Source organism: Podarcis gaigeae (assembly GCF_964106915.1).
Source record: "Podarcis gaigeae genome assembly, chromosome: 3".
Lineage (NCBI taxonomy): Eukaryota > Metazoa > Chordata > Lepidosauria > Squamata > Lacertidae > Podarcis > Podarcis gaigeae.
Genome location: NC_139680.1, coordinates 105,031,192 through 105,044,011, shown reverse-complemented (window position 1 = coordinate 105,044,011; position 12,820 = coordinate 105,031,192). Strand labels below are relative to the sequence as shown.

The 12,820-nt window shown below is 44.4% G+C and overlaps 1 protein-coding gene and 1 long non-coding RNA gene across 2 annotated transcripts in view; one reads left to right on the top strand and one right to left on the bottom strand.

Annotated features, from left to right (window-relative positions):
* Positions 1-12,820, top strand: part of LOC310841797 (two pore channel protein 2-like) — a 30,196-nt gene that overhangs the window by 7,168 nt on the left and 10,208 nt on the right. The window contains 7 exon segments of the mRNA XM_083733278.1: positions 1,198-1,312; positions 3,905-4,033; positions 5,116-5,232; positions 7,448-7,566; positions 8,330-8,431; positions 9,979-10,105; positions 10,408-10,609. Coding sequence (XP_083589404.1) covers positions 1,198-1,312; positions 3,905-4,033; positions 5,116-5,232; positions 7,448-7,566; positions 8,330-8,431; positions 9,979-10,105; positions 10,408-10,609 — 911 coding nt within the window.
* Positions 3,904-8,737, bottom strand: LOC310842246. The gene is made up of 2 exons (XR_014563035.1): positions 8,680-8,737; positions 3,904-3,990 (listed from the first exon to the last, which is right to left on the bottom strand). It is a non-coding gene; the product is annotated as an uncharacterized lncRNA (long non-coding RNA).

Here is a 12,820-nt window from a genome sequence, read left to right as displayed (position 1 = left end):
AACAAATTAAGTTCTTAACCTAAGGTACCACTGTAGAAGCTATGTGGAATGAAGATGAGGCCTCTGGTGCTATGGTTGTCTCAAAAAGTGTAATATGGCTTGATGCTGTTTTTGTGCAAGGTTGATACTGAAGATTCGTCTTGTTGGTTTTCTCCAGAATGAGGCTTTATGATTCCTCTAGCAGCCTTGTTACCAGCACTGCTCAAGAATTTTCAGAAACAAACAAAAGTGCCGTGTTGACATTGGTTGGATAAAAATCAGTGTACTTTTGAAAGGTTAGGCCCGTCGTCCCGATTCAAAACGGCATTCGATTGTATCCAAGCATAGAAGGAAAGTGGCTCTTTGAGCTCAGAAACCATCATGCAAAATTTGGATACAGTATCTTATGTCTTGTCCAATGGCATAGCAAGCAAACAGATAACTTCCTTTATTTCTCCATAGATTTTTATTAAAGTTCGAAAAAAGATATCAAAGGTGGATGTCAGATACCCAAGAAATGAATCTAAATAAAAACACAAACTCAAAAGAGGAAAAGAAAAAAAGGGGAAAGAAATAAAAGGGGGGGGGGGAGAGAGAAAAGAATATAACTTCTGGTTCTTCTTCTGTCAGCTATATATAGAACATTATTCCCAACATCCACTCCAGGATAATACCCAATAATTCCACTTTCTGTAAACCAATATTTTCTTCAATCCTCAAATCCAGATATCACAAGTTCATTTTCTTTTCCACACGAAAAGTCTATAAGGAGTTTCCAGTCAACAATGATAATTACTTTCCAAAATATAGCAGAAAATACCCAGCATTGCTCAGGAATGCTGGGAAACCAAAAAATAATAATACTGAGATTTATAAATGGGTAGTGTAATGTGTTGGTTTCTAGGGCTGCGTTTTAAAGTTCGCCAGCAACATTTTGATCCTTGTATATTTTAAACCCCCACCTTGTTTTCAGTGACTGCAAGTTTTATTCAATCGTTTCAAATATTGTGTTTTGATGCGGTAACCTGCCCTGGGACCCTCAGGAGAGGAGCTTAGAAATAAATGAATAATAAAATCTTCGAGGGAGGTCCTGGTGGTTTAGAGCAGGCTTTAAATATTCTCCGTGCTGCTGTTGCCGCCACAACAACTGTGCTTGCTGGAGCTAGAGATCATTTTCCTACCAAGGTTCTCAGTTGCTTTTCCGACTTCTCTTCCCAGACTTTACTATCTGTATAACCACTGGACTATGCAAGCAGCTACCTACTTCTTTATATTTGTAGACCTCGCCCTTGCGCTGTTTGAAGAGCCAGCTGTGTACCTGCTGCCTTTCTTGGTAAGCTTTCATAATAATAATAATAATTTATTATTTGTACCCCGCCCATCTGGCTGGGCTTCCCCAGCCACTCTGGGCGGCTTCCAAAAAAATATTAAAATACTATAATACATTAAACATTAAAAACTTCCCTAAACAGGGCTGCCTTCAGATGTCTCCTAAAAGTCTGGTAGTTCTTGTTCTCTTTGACATCTGGTGGGAGGGCGTACCACAGGGTGGGTGCCACTACCGAGAAGACCCTCTGCCTGGTTCCCTGTAACTTGGCTTCTCGCAGTGAGGGAACTGCCAGAAGGCCCTCGGCGCTGGACCTCAGTGTCCAGGTAGAACGATGGGGGTGAAGACGCTCCTTTCAGACAAATTGGGATGGCTAATAATTCCATCCTGATCTTGGAGGCTCAATAAAGTGTGTGTGTGTGCGTGTGTTTGTGTGTGTGTGTGTGCGCGTGTGTGTGTGTGTTTGTGTAGGTGTGTGTGTGCCTTAATCTAGAATGATTAACTTTGGCACAATTCTGCATATAAGAAACTTCTCTCTCTCTCTCTCTCTCTCTCTCTCTCTCTCTCTCTCATAATAATAATAATAAATTTTATTTATACCCTGACCTCCCCGGCCAGAGCTGGGCTCAGGGCGGCTAACACCAGTAAAATTACAGTAAAAACATAATGGGGGGGGACCAATTTAAAATGCAGCCTCATTTTAAAAGTAGCCCATAGATCAAGACCATAAGGGGAGGGAAACATAATGGTCAGACTGAGTCCAAACCAAAGGCCAGGCAGAACAGCTCTGTTTTGCAGGCCCTGAGGAAAGATGTCAAGTCCCGCAGGTCCCGCAGGTCTCTTGTGACAGAGCGTTCCACCAAGTCAGGGCCAGTACTGAAAAGGCCCTGCATTAAGAAATACTTTTTAATGTGTCCCGAATCTTCTGACATTTCAGCTTTACTGATTGCCCATGAGTTTTAGTGTTATGAGAGAGGAAGGAGAACTTTTTCCACTTTTTCCATTTCATGCCCAATTTTATAAATGTCTTATCATGTCACCTCTCACTCCCTTTTTCTCCACTAGGGTTTCCCAAACTTGGGTCTCCAGTGGTTTTTTTGGACTACAACTCCCATCATCCCTAGCTAGCAAGATTAGTGGACAGGGATGATGGGAGTTGTAGTCCTAAAACAGCTGGAGACCCAAGTTTGGGAAACCTTGCTCTAAACTAAAAAGTCCCAAAGGCCACCACCTTTCTTCCTAAAGGAGTTGATCCACCCCCTTGGTGGGTGGCTCTTTTCAAAACCTTTTTTCCACTGTCCTAGGCAAGCCTTCTACCATTTGAGTTAATCCCTCCTGTCTGGAAACAGTCTGCAAAATATGCAAGCAAAATATCCAGACTTCTGCATTGGGTTAATTAATTCTCAAAATACTTCATCATGCATGTGAACTTTCATAGCTTCCCACCTAATTAAAATGTCCTGCTTTTGCATTGAAGTCTGCATATATTGTGTTACCCCCAGAAGTTTATAAAACACCAACAGTGTGTAAAAATGCAGCACTCGATCTGCATAATTGCATATTAATTTGTATTAACGTGATCTATTTTAGGAAAGAATCTTGCTCAATATTTATTTAAGGAACAAGGTGACAATATCTTGCCAAATGGGAATTGTGTTAATTCTGTCCTCTGACCTGCTTCCATATGTACAGCCTCTGTTCTCCCTGACAACAAAATGTTGCTGTTTTTATTCTCTGTCCTCAAAAAAGAAAAAGAAAAAAAGAATCTCAAAACAAATTACCAAAATGTACATTTTAAAAAAGGATTTTTAAAACCCCCCTAAAACACTCTTATCTATCTATGTATCCATCTATCTATCTATCTATCTATCTATCTATCTATCTATCTCTCAATAAACTACACACACACACACACACACACACACACACACCAGATCCCGCTCCACCCCACTAAAAGTTAAAAAGATGACTAGGATCCAAAGGCCTGGGTGAAAAAAAGAAAAAGAAAAAATTATTATGATTATTCCAAATACGTATTCAGTTTATTAGCTGCTGTTTTCCTGCTGCAGCAACTCAACATGATTCATTGATTTGGGTAAAGGGGATATGTGTTGGCATTTACCAGCCAAAATGTTGGCTGTAATGCTTTTTGCCTGTTGACATATATGGGTTTTTATAAAGAATTAGCTAGACATGTCCTACTGCAACTGCCAGTGGCAGTGGCGTAGCGTGGGTTGTCAGCACCCGGGGCAAGGCAAGTAATTTGTGCCCCCTAACCCATGGATTTGCACCCCCTAACCTGTGGCTTTGCGCCCCTAACCCTAACCCCCAGATGTGCGGCCGAACCCCCCTGCACCCCCCACGCTACGCCACTGGCCAGTGGTTAGCAATAACAGTAAAAGGAACCTGCATGCTTTTGACAGTGGGCTTGTGGAGACAACCACTGGGCCGGTCCCCATCTTTCCCTGTTTGCCACTTTCCCAAGGGGAAACTGTTGAGTCAAACCTCTCTCAGACCCAGCATGTCTGTTCCAGCCTAGTTGTTTTGTTTGTTAAAAGCCCATCTCCTTTTAAGCTGCTGCTTTTTCCATTCCAACAGGTTACCTCGCTGACCGAAGTCTTATGCCTTCTGGTTTTCTTCGGAAGGCTCTTTCATTTTGCGCAAGTCACTCCTCGCGACGTGTTCTGGAAGGATACAAAGAACATCTGCATCATGATAACCATCCTGGTCAGTTGTAGCTCATGGCTCCTTCTGCGAGTCATGGAAGGAGCAGTAGCTTAGCAGACTGTTCTTCTGAATGGCACCGCCTTCTGCTGCTCCCAATGTAGCAATGCGATGCTCAGTCTAGCCTGCAGTGTCGCTAGATGCCGTTCAACTTGCGCTATTCTGCTTGTACAATTTCATACTCCTCCAGATTATAGCGTAGCCATGATGCCTGCACCAAAACCACATTTCAGTGCAGAAACCTGGGCCCAGGGTACCTTAAGAATCTCCTGAACCTTCATATTCCAGCTGAGAGCATCTGCAGGAGCGCCTGGGGTCGTTCCCTGAGTTAGTGAGGCTTGTTTGACAACAACAAGAAACTGAGCTTCTAGTGTCGTTGGCCCAGTCCTGTGGAACTCCCTGCCAATAGAGATTCAGTAGGCGCCATCTGTGCCAACTTTTAAATGGCTGCTGAACACTTTCCTATTCCATCAGGTCTGTGCAGGCAATTAAAAATACATCCCCCACAATGGTCAAATGATGTTCTGTTTTTAATTTCTTTTGCTTTTAACTTGATTTTATTGTCCATTGCTGTAAACATCTGCAATATGTTTTTATGATAAATATTTTTTATAAACACAGTCGTACCTTGGAAGTTGAACGGAATCCGTTCCAGAAGTCTGTTTGACTTCCAAAATGTTGGAAAACCAAAGCGTGGCTTCTGATTGGCTGCAGGAAGTTCCTGCAGCCAATGGGAAGCCGCGGAAGCCCTGTTGGACATTCAGCTTGCAAAAGAACGTTCGAAAACCGGAACAGTCACTTCCAGACTCCGATCATCTGGGAGCCAAAACGTTCGAGAACTAGGCTGTTCGAAAACCAAGGTACAACTGTAAATAAATAAGCCTAGCATCTTTTGTTCTGTATAAGTGGAGCCAATCCACATCTCCTCTGGCTGTTTATTTGTACCAAACAGAAGTATGAATTGGCTTCTAGAGTCCTTCATTCCTCCCATGGGCTCCTCTAATTACAACGTTGTTTGGTTGGTTTGGACCACTGCTCCTTGAATTTCAGAGGTTCCTTCTCTCCTCACTTCCCCCCTTACCCAGATGACTTTGGTTGACCTGATTGTCTTCGGAGCTCTTAGAATCTCAAGCATACGTGGCGTCCGGTGGTCAAGGCCTTTGAGACCCATCTTCTTAATAAATTTTGCAGAAAGTCGCCAGGTAAGATTTTGGCGCCAGTGTTTCCATTGCCAGCAGTTCAAACCCAAAGAGATCCCCAAGTTAAATTAGCCAGCAACTCTAAACTGTATGGTGTGCATATATATCGAAGAGAAGGGGCTTCAATTTTGTCTCGTCCGCCTGCTCCAGAGATCCAGCTGTAGAGTGCTTTCTGTTCTGAAACCATCTTCTGCTTTTTCTTTTCTCTATGCAAACAGGCAGGCTTAAGCCTGGCCTAGCTTTGGGGAAGTGGAAACATGAGGTAAGGCATGGCTGCGTCTCTGAAAGTTGGGGAATGGGGGTGGGGGTGGGAATCCAATGCCACTTCAAACTATTGCAATGCCACTTCAAACTAGATGGTGGATTCTGAACCTCATTCTGATGGCAACGCCAGGGGGTGGAAAGAACAGTTCTGCGTTAATTACATTTTTTGCATCTCCTCTGCTTGGGATATGAATTGAGAATTTGTATTTCTTCTAGTCAGGGAAGCTGAGATACCAGGGAACAGGAAGGCATGCTTTGGAAAAGCTCTGCTTTCAGAGCAAATTCCTACTGTTTCAGTTTAATGCAAAAGTGGGAGCTGAAGAAATTGACAATGCTAATTGTTGGCTGTTATAAGCCAAGTCTAAGGTAAAGGTAAAGGGACCCCTGACCATTAAGTACAGTCATGGCCGACTCTGGGGTTGCGGCACTCAACAGCTTCCGGGTCATGTGGCCAGCATGACTAAGCCGCTTCTGGCGAACCAGAGCAGCGCATGGAAACGCCATTTACCTTCCCGCCGGAGTGGTACCTATTTATCTACTTGCAGTTTGACGTGCTTTTGAACTGCTAGGTTGGCAGGAGCAGGGACCGAGCAACGGGAGCTCACCCCATCGTGGGGATTCAAACTGCCGACCTTCTGATCGGCAAGTCCTTGGCTCTGTGGTTTAACCCACAGCACCACCCGCATCCCTAAGCCAAGTCTAGTGCACTGAAATTGGTTGAAGCATGTACTGTTGTGGCTTCTTGCAAAAAAGGAAGTGCAATTCTACTGAGGTTTTCAGCACTCCTGCAGTATGCAGATCTCCTGGGTGGAAGTGATTGGTTTGAGTTATGTGGCATAGATGCACAAAGGGCTCACATGTGTTCTCACTACCAGAATCCAGTGCTGGGCCCTCTCTGGTCAGGGATGGCAATGTTAACAGAGCCTAGGTACATTTGGATCCTTCAACCTGATTTGTACCTCAATCCTGTGATTGATTGGTTTGTGATAAACAAGGCAGGTCCGTTGCCACATGAAGACTGCATTGCCTCAACTTTGGGTTTTGTGCTGTTTAGATGGAGAGCTGTTTGGTTTGAAAGCCTGGTTCACGCTCAGCCCAAACCATCACAGAATCACAGCAGAGAACCGGCAAGAGGTGTCAGTAATCCAACTGGGTGCTTAAAGGATAAGCGGTCTGGGAGTGGCACAAAAACTCTCAGGGGATGCATACGGCCATCTCTGCTTAAGACAATGGGAGCTGGGAGTCCCAGCAACCGTAAGCCGTGATGACTTGGGCTAACGAGAGTCAGGAGTCCAACACCTGAGGCAGCCCAGGCTAGAGAAAGAGGATGTGATGTGCCGTTTACATATCACACCTGTTGTGCTATACTTGAAGCAAATGGCAGGTGCCCTCTGTGCATCCCACAATGATCCTGAGTCCATGTTTAGGAAAGCTTTTAATGTTTAACAGACCACTGTATTTTAATACTGTATTTTAATACTTTGTTGGAAGCTGCCCAGGATGGCTGGGGAGACCCAGCCAGATGGGCGGGGTATAAATAATTAATAATAATAATAATAATAATAATAATAATGTGGACAAGTTGGGGGGGCAGGGATATGTCCCTTGTAGCCTGCAGTGCCTTATCTGCATGTACCGCAGAGATTCAGTTTGTGCTGGAGGAGGGGTATGTTCATGTTGTCTAAACAAGCATGCCTAAAACTGGGTCTTGACCAGCTGTATGGTGCTCTGATGTTTGCTGTCTTTGTGATTAATGGCTCTTTTGAGCATTCATCTGATAAACTTTGGAGCTTTGGAACCAGGGGAGGGGTGCCTGGCTCTCTCACCCAGACCAATAATGGGGCATTCAGGTCTGCTTACTGTTGGGTCCATCTCTATAGGTTGGTGTTGGGTGAGGAAAGAATATAGGCGTTGCTGCTTCTCCTCCTAATGAAGGCCTCCCACTTCTTGACAGATCCGAAGAGCATTCCGTAGCATCCGGAACACTCTCCCGGAGATCACCTACGTCTTCCTGCTGTTTATGTTCAGTGTCCTGATGTTTTCTCTCATGGCTTTGAAGCTGTTTGGGGACAGGTAAGGGGATCGTCCTCCTCCCTCTCTTACTCTGAACCCAGAGGCTGCCTCACCTGCAAGGGAATATCAGGAAATATCTCTTTCACCAACCCCGAGAATATTCAGCAAAATGGTACCCTCAGTTTTGCTGCCTGGAAGCAAGGTGGTTTGGGGTTTTTTTAGGAAGGTGTATTTTGTCTAGCTTCCTTTGCTCCACAGTCAAAGCAACTACTCTATTCCGAACTTAAAAATGGAAAGCGTAATGCTGGTGGTCAACAAAAGAGGTTTAAAGACTCTCTCAAGGCAAATCTAAAAAAATGTAGTATAAACACCGACAACTGGGAAACACTGGACTGCGAGCGCTCCAGTTGGAGAACAGCCTTTACCAAAGGTGTCATGGGCTTTGAAGAAGCATGAACTCAGAACACAAGGGAGAAACGTGCTAAGAGGAAGGCACGCTTGGCAAACCCTCACCATGATCAACTCCTGCCCAGAAACCTATGTCCCCACTGTGGAAGGATGTGCGGATCCAGAATTGGCCTCCACAGTCACTTACGGACTCACTGTTAAGACCGTGTTTATGGAAGACAATCTTACTCAGCTATGAGTGATTGCCAAAGAAGAAGATATCTCTATATGGCACACCAGTGGAAAAAGAGTCAAAAATGGATCTGAAAAACCACCCTTGAGCCATGTTATTTAGCTTACAGCCTCTTAAGCACATTGCTTGAAGTTCATGTTGGCATCTACTGTGACTCTGTTTCCCTCTCCTCTTTTCTTTAAGGAATCTGAAGACTGTGGAAGGCTTGCCGTATTTTTCAAATTACCTTGAAATCGTCTTTGACATGTATGTGCTGGTCACCACAGCAAATAGCCCCGATGTCATGTAAGTATCTGCCTTGCCCCTCTGCATGCTTTTAATTTTTCTTGTTGAGTTGTAGTAATGGGATGTTTTCCTGGTGTAAGAGGGATGTCAGCACCACCTTGGTGACATGACAATCTACCGTAATTTTCTGTCTATAAGATGCCCCCATGCATAAGACGCCCCCTGTTGAGCTTTTTGGGGGAGGGGTATGCCCATGATTGTTGAGAATTTTGTTTGGGGGGGGGGATGCCAAACCAAATATCACTCACCCAACTGGCAAACACTAACAATTGCAAGCAACAAAGCCAAATTGCCGAAGCAGCAGCCAAGCCAAAGCAGTCCTTTAAGCATCCACAAATAACCCACCCACCTGACAAAGCAGCAGCCAATCCAAAGCAGTCCTTTAGGCATCCACAAATAACCCGCCCACCTGACAAAGCAGCAGCCAATCCAAAGCAGCCCTTGCAGCCGACACCATTCACCCACCCAATCACTAGATCCTGCTCAGGGACGCAACCAATCACCTATCCCCCCTCTGCACTACCCATGTATAAGATGACGACCCCCACATTTTTTACTTTATTTTGGAGTAAAAACCCTTGTCTAATAAATGGGAAAGTACGTGTCAGAGCCACCCGAGGTCCCAGCTCACAAGAGACCAAAATCCAGTCCAAGTTATATACAAAAGGTTTTATTGAAGAACATTGTTGTCGTTACATCCAAGCTCCGTGGCCCAGCATCTTTTACCCTTAGATGTTTGAAGTCCCCTCTGAGTCAGTCCCGCCCCTGCACCAGCTTAAGAGGCTTGTACTGCTCCACCTTTTCCTCTCCTTCCTTTTCCGCAGGGTCTTCCTGCCCCCCTGTGCTCCCTCCCTTCGGGACTCCTCCGAGGCTGAGTCTTCTGACGCCTGCTCCCCCCTCCTTCGTGCTTTGGGACCAGGCTCCTCCTCAGGGCTCTCCTCATTTCCGCGCGCCTCCACATTTGAACTTGGCGCGCGTACGTTGCTTCTGACCTTCCTTTCGACCGTTACGCTACTCTCGGTACTACACTCCTCCCCTTCCGGCAGGATGTTCTGCTCCGAACTCCTTCCCCTCTCTGCTCCCTGTTCTGCTCTTTCTGACACACTGGTAACTCCACCCCCTTCACTCCGTTCCGACGGAGAGGCCGGTCCCGATCTCCAACCCCCACTGGGGATTCCCTCTTCGTTCCCCTGCTTCTGACTGCTTCCCTCTCTACTGCCCCTTGGCCTGACCAGGGGGGCTCCCTTTTGGGAATCCTCGGATTCACTTGACGGACTCACTGACAACCTCGGGTCATCGTCGTCCTCTTCCTCGTCACCCTGGGACCCCTCCCCCTCGCTCTCTGTCCCTGAAACTCTGACAGTACGGTATTTTTCTGAAATGCAGAATCCATTGTTCAATGGCCAATCAGCAATCCCAGGAAAGCTTAAAAAGTTTGGTGGTTTATATGAATCCAAATATCGCAAAACTGCTAAATATTATATACACAGCAGACAAGTATAGGCTTTTCTTACTTTCTCGGTGGTGATGCTGCTCCTTTCTTGTAGGATGCCGGCTTATGACTTCAGCTGGTGGTACTGCCTGTTTTTCATAGTCTATGTTATTATCAACACCTACATCTTCATGTCAGTCTTCCTGGCTGTTGTGTACAACAATTACAGAAAACACTTAAAGGTAAGCCCCGCCAAGGGAGGGATAAGAGATAAGTTGCAATTTTAGCTGAATCTGGGGGGAACAGCTTGAAGCATATCTGTTGTGTTGAGCTATTTCAACTGCTTCTCTTCGGTTTTCTCATTGCAAACAGCTGGAAGTCTGTAAATTTTGATAATAAACCAAATTTGCAATGGGGGTTGAATAGGTAAGACTGGGGCAAAGGCCCCTCTGCCTGACACCCCGGTCAGGGCAGACAGTACTAAGCCGGGTGTTCCTCTTAAGTATATATTTATATATATATATATATATATATATTCCCACAGAATGAGATCCGCAAACTTGCTTACATGAAACGCCGCAAGATGATAGAAGCCTTCAACCTCCTGAAGGTGAAGGAGGAAGCAGAGTTTGTCGTCAAAGAAGACCGCTGGAAGCGGCTTGTGAAACTGGTGGCCCCCGACATCAGCACATCTCACCGAGAGCTCTTGCTGCGAATATGTGACGAAGAGCAGAAGGGCTTTGTGGGTGGGTAACAGCAGACTTTGGCAATATGGCACCCTGAGCAAGGACAAAATTTGGCGTCTCCTCCAACAGTATTCCTTATTTTCATGCCCTCCTCCCTCTTAACTTCCATTCTGCCCATGCTTTCAAGTGCACCATGCCCTAGTTGCAGCAGCTCAATCGCCCATCTGACCAGGGCCTAACTTTGAGTAGGTGTCAGGAGCTCGGCCTACACTCGAGTAGGACCCTGGCAGAGACACATGCCCAACTGGCATCTTCTCTCCCTCCTGGTCTTTTGTTCGGGAGCTTCAAGAGCTTTCTTCTGCCCGAACATCACAACGACTGATGCCAACAGACACCAGCACACTTAGAGATCCGCAGAGTTTGCGCATCGTGCGTAACAGACCTCAGCAACTCAGCATTTTGGCTAATCTACTTTATTTACATATAAACACAGACGGAGCACTGCAACATGGCTCCCTCTCTCTCTAGCATCAGACAGCAAAGAGAAAAAGAACAAAGGACAACAGTCCCACTTCACGGAACGCAGTAACGCAAACATCCTGTCTCCGTCACTTCCCACTCTGTGGAGTCAAAACATATACCATCATGTGATAGACAACAATCCCATGACTGCAACCATGGAGCAGGAATTCTAACAGTAGGTACCTGTATAGATATAGGCATGATGATGATGATGATGATGATGATCCCCTCAGCTCTGCGCCCTACGTGGAGGAACCGCCTGCACCACCCTAAAACTGGGCCTGAGAGGGGGATGCATCTTTTGAGGATGGAAAGTAAAAAAATATATTCTGAAAGCAGCCCACTGCTGCTGGACGCAGCTTTGTCAACATGGGTGAATGTGGGGAAAGGATGAGTTAAAAACTGGGCCATTTAATTCAGTATTAGCTGCAGTGAGTGGCAGATGCTCTTCAGGGTTTCCAGCAGGAGTCCATCCCAACGCTAAGTGGGAATGCCAAGGATTGAACCTGGAAGCTTCTCTATGCAGATGCTTCATCCCTGAACATACCTTTTCCTCAAAGTAGTTGGAGGCAAGGAGGAGTCTAGTTGCTTCCTGAAGCCACATCTGTTTCCTTCATGCATGTGTGAGAGAGAAAGAGTGGGTTAAGGCTGGTCTGACTGTAGCACCACTGTAGAGGCAGGTACCATTTTGAGGGGAGGGAAAAGAGAGATTCTAGCCCATTCTTCTGCCTGCTCTCCTAGCCATCTACTATACTGGACCACTCAAAAATGTTATCTCCCACCTACAGTCGGAACTGAGATGGTCTGTTCTGCTGCCTTGTCTTCTTAAAAATGCTGATAACATCTTGAAATGCATTAACCACTGGCTCAACTGGTTTCATTCATTCCTTCAGGAGGTAATGAACACCTTGAGCCCAAAGATTGGGGGTTTTTTTATGTCTGCTGCTGCAATGTAGTGTTGTCGTTGTTGAATTTTTAGAGTTGTGTTTCGTTCATCTCTTCATATATTTATCTGAGTGTGCTGTAAACAACCCTGGAATCCCACAGGGTGGTTTTTAAAAAATGCAGTAATACTAATAATACTCTTAATAGGATCTTGAGCAGCTCACTGGGTGTATATTCAGCAGGGTAGATTTGATTTAAATCAAATAAATTTAAATCACAATTTAAATCACTAGTCAGTAAGACTTGATTTAAATCTTTTCTTTTTTTTATAGAAAGACTCATTTTTGCTGGTATAATCTTAATATTTACAACCAGATGAAGGTTTAATTTTTGGAATAATTAATTTTCAGAGTAGTTTTTACAGTTATAACAAAAATTACTGATTTGGTTATACTATTAGAAGTACACTGACATATAATTATGAAATTATTGTGAGGTTTAATAAGTTAACTGTTTATATTTGGACAACTTTTCTGCTGTACTTTGTTGGAAGGAGAAAAACAATCATTTCCTTAATAACTAAACAATTTATTTAACTAAAACAATTACATTATAGCACATGTATCCATGTTTGTTATCTGTTGTGGTTAAACGATTTTTTTAAATTAAAAACAACAACCTTAGACTGAGTTTTAACACACATGAATAACTTAAAACAAATCCTTATTTCCTGATGAATAGCCTTTGGACAAGAATGTAACGTAAACAGAAAACTACCTTTAGAAAGATTTTATCCTCCAAAAGTGTTTTATTTTAAATTTTAAAAATCCAATTTAAATAAAAACAATCAATCTTTAAAATTTA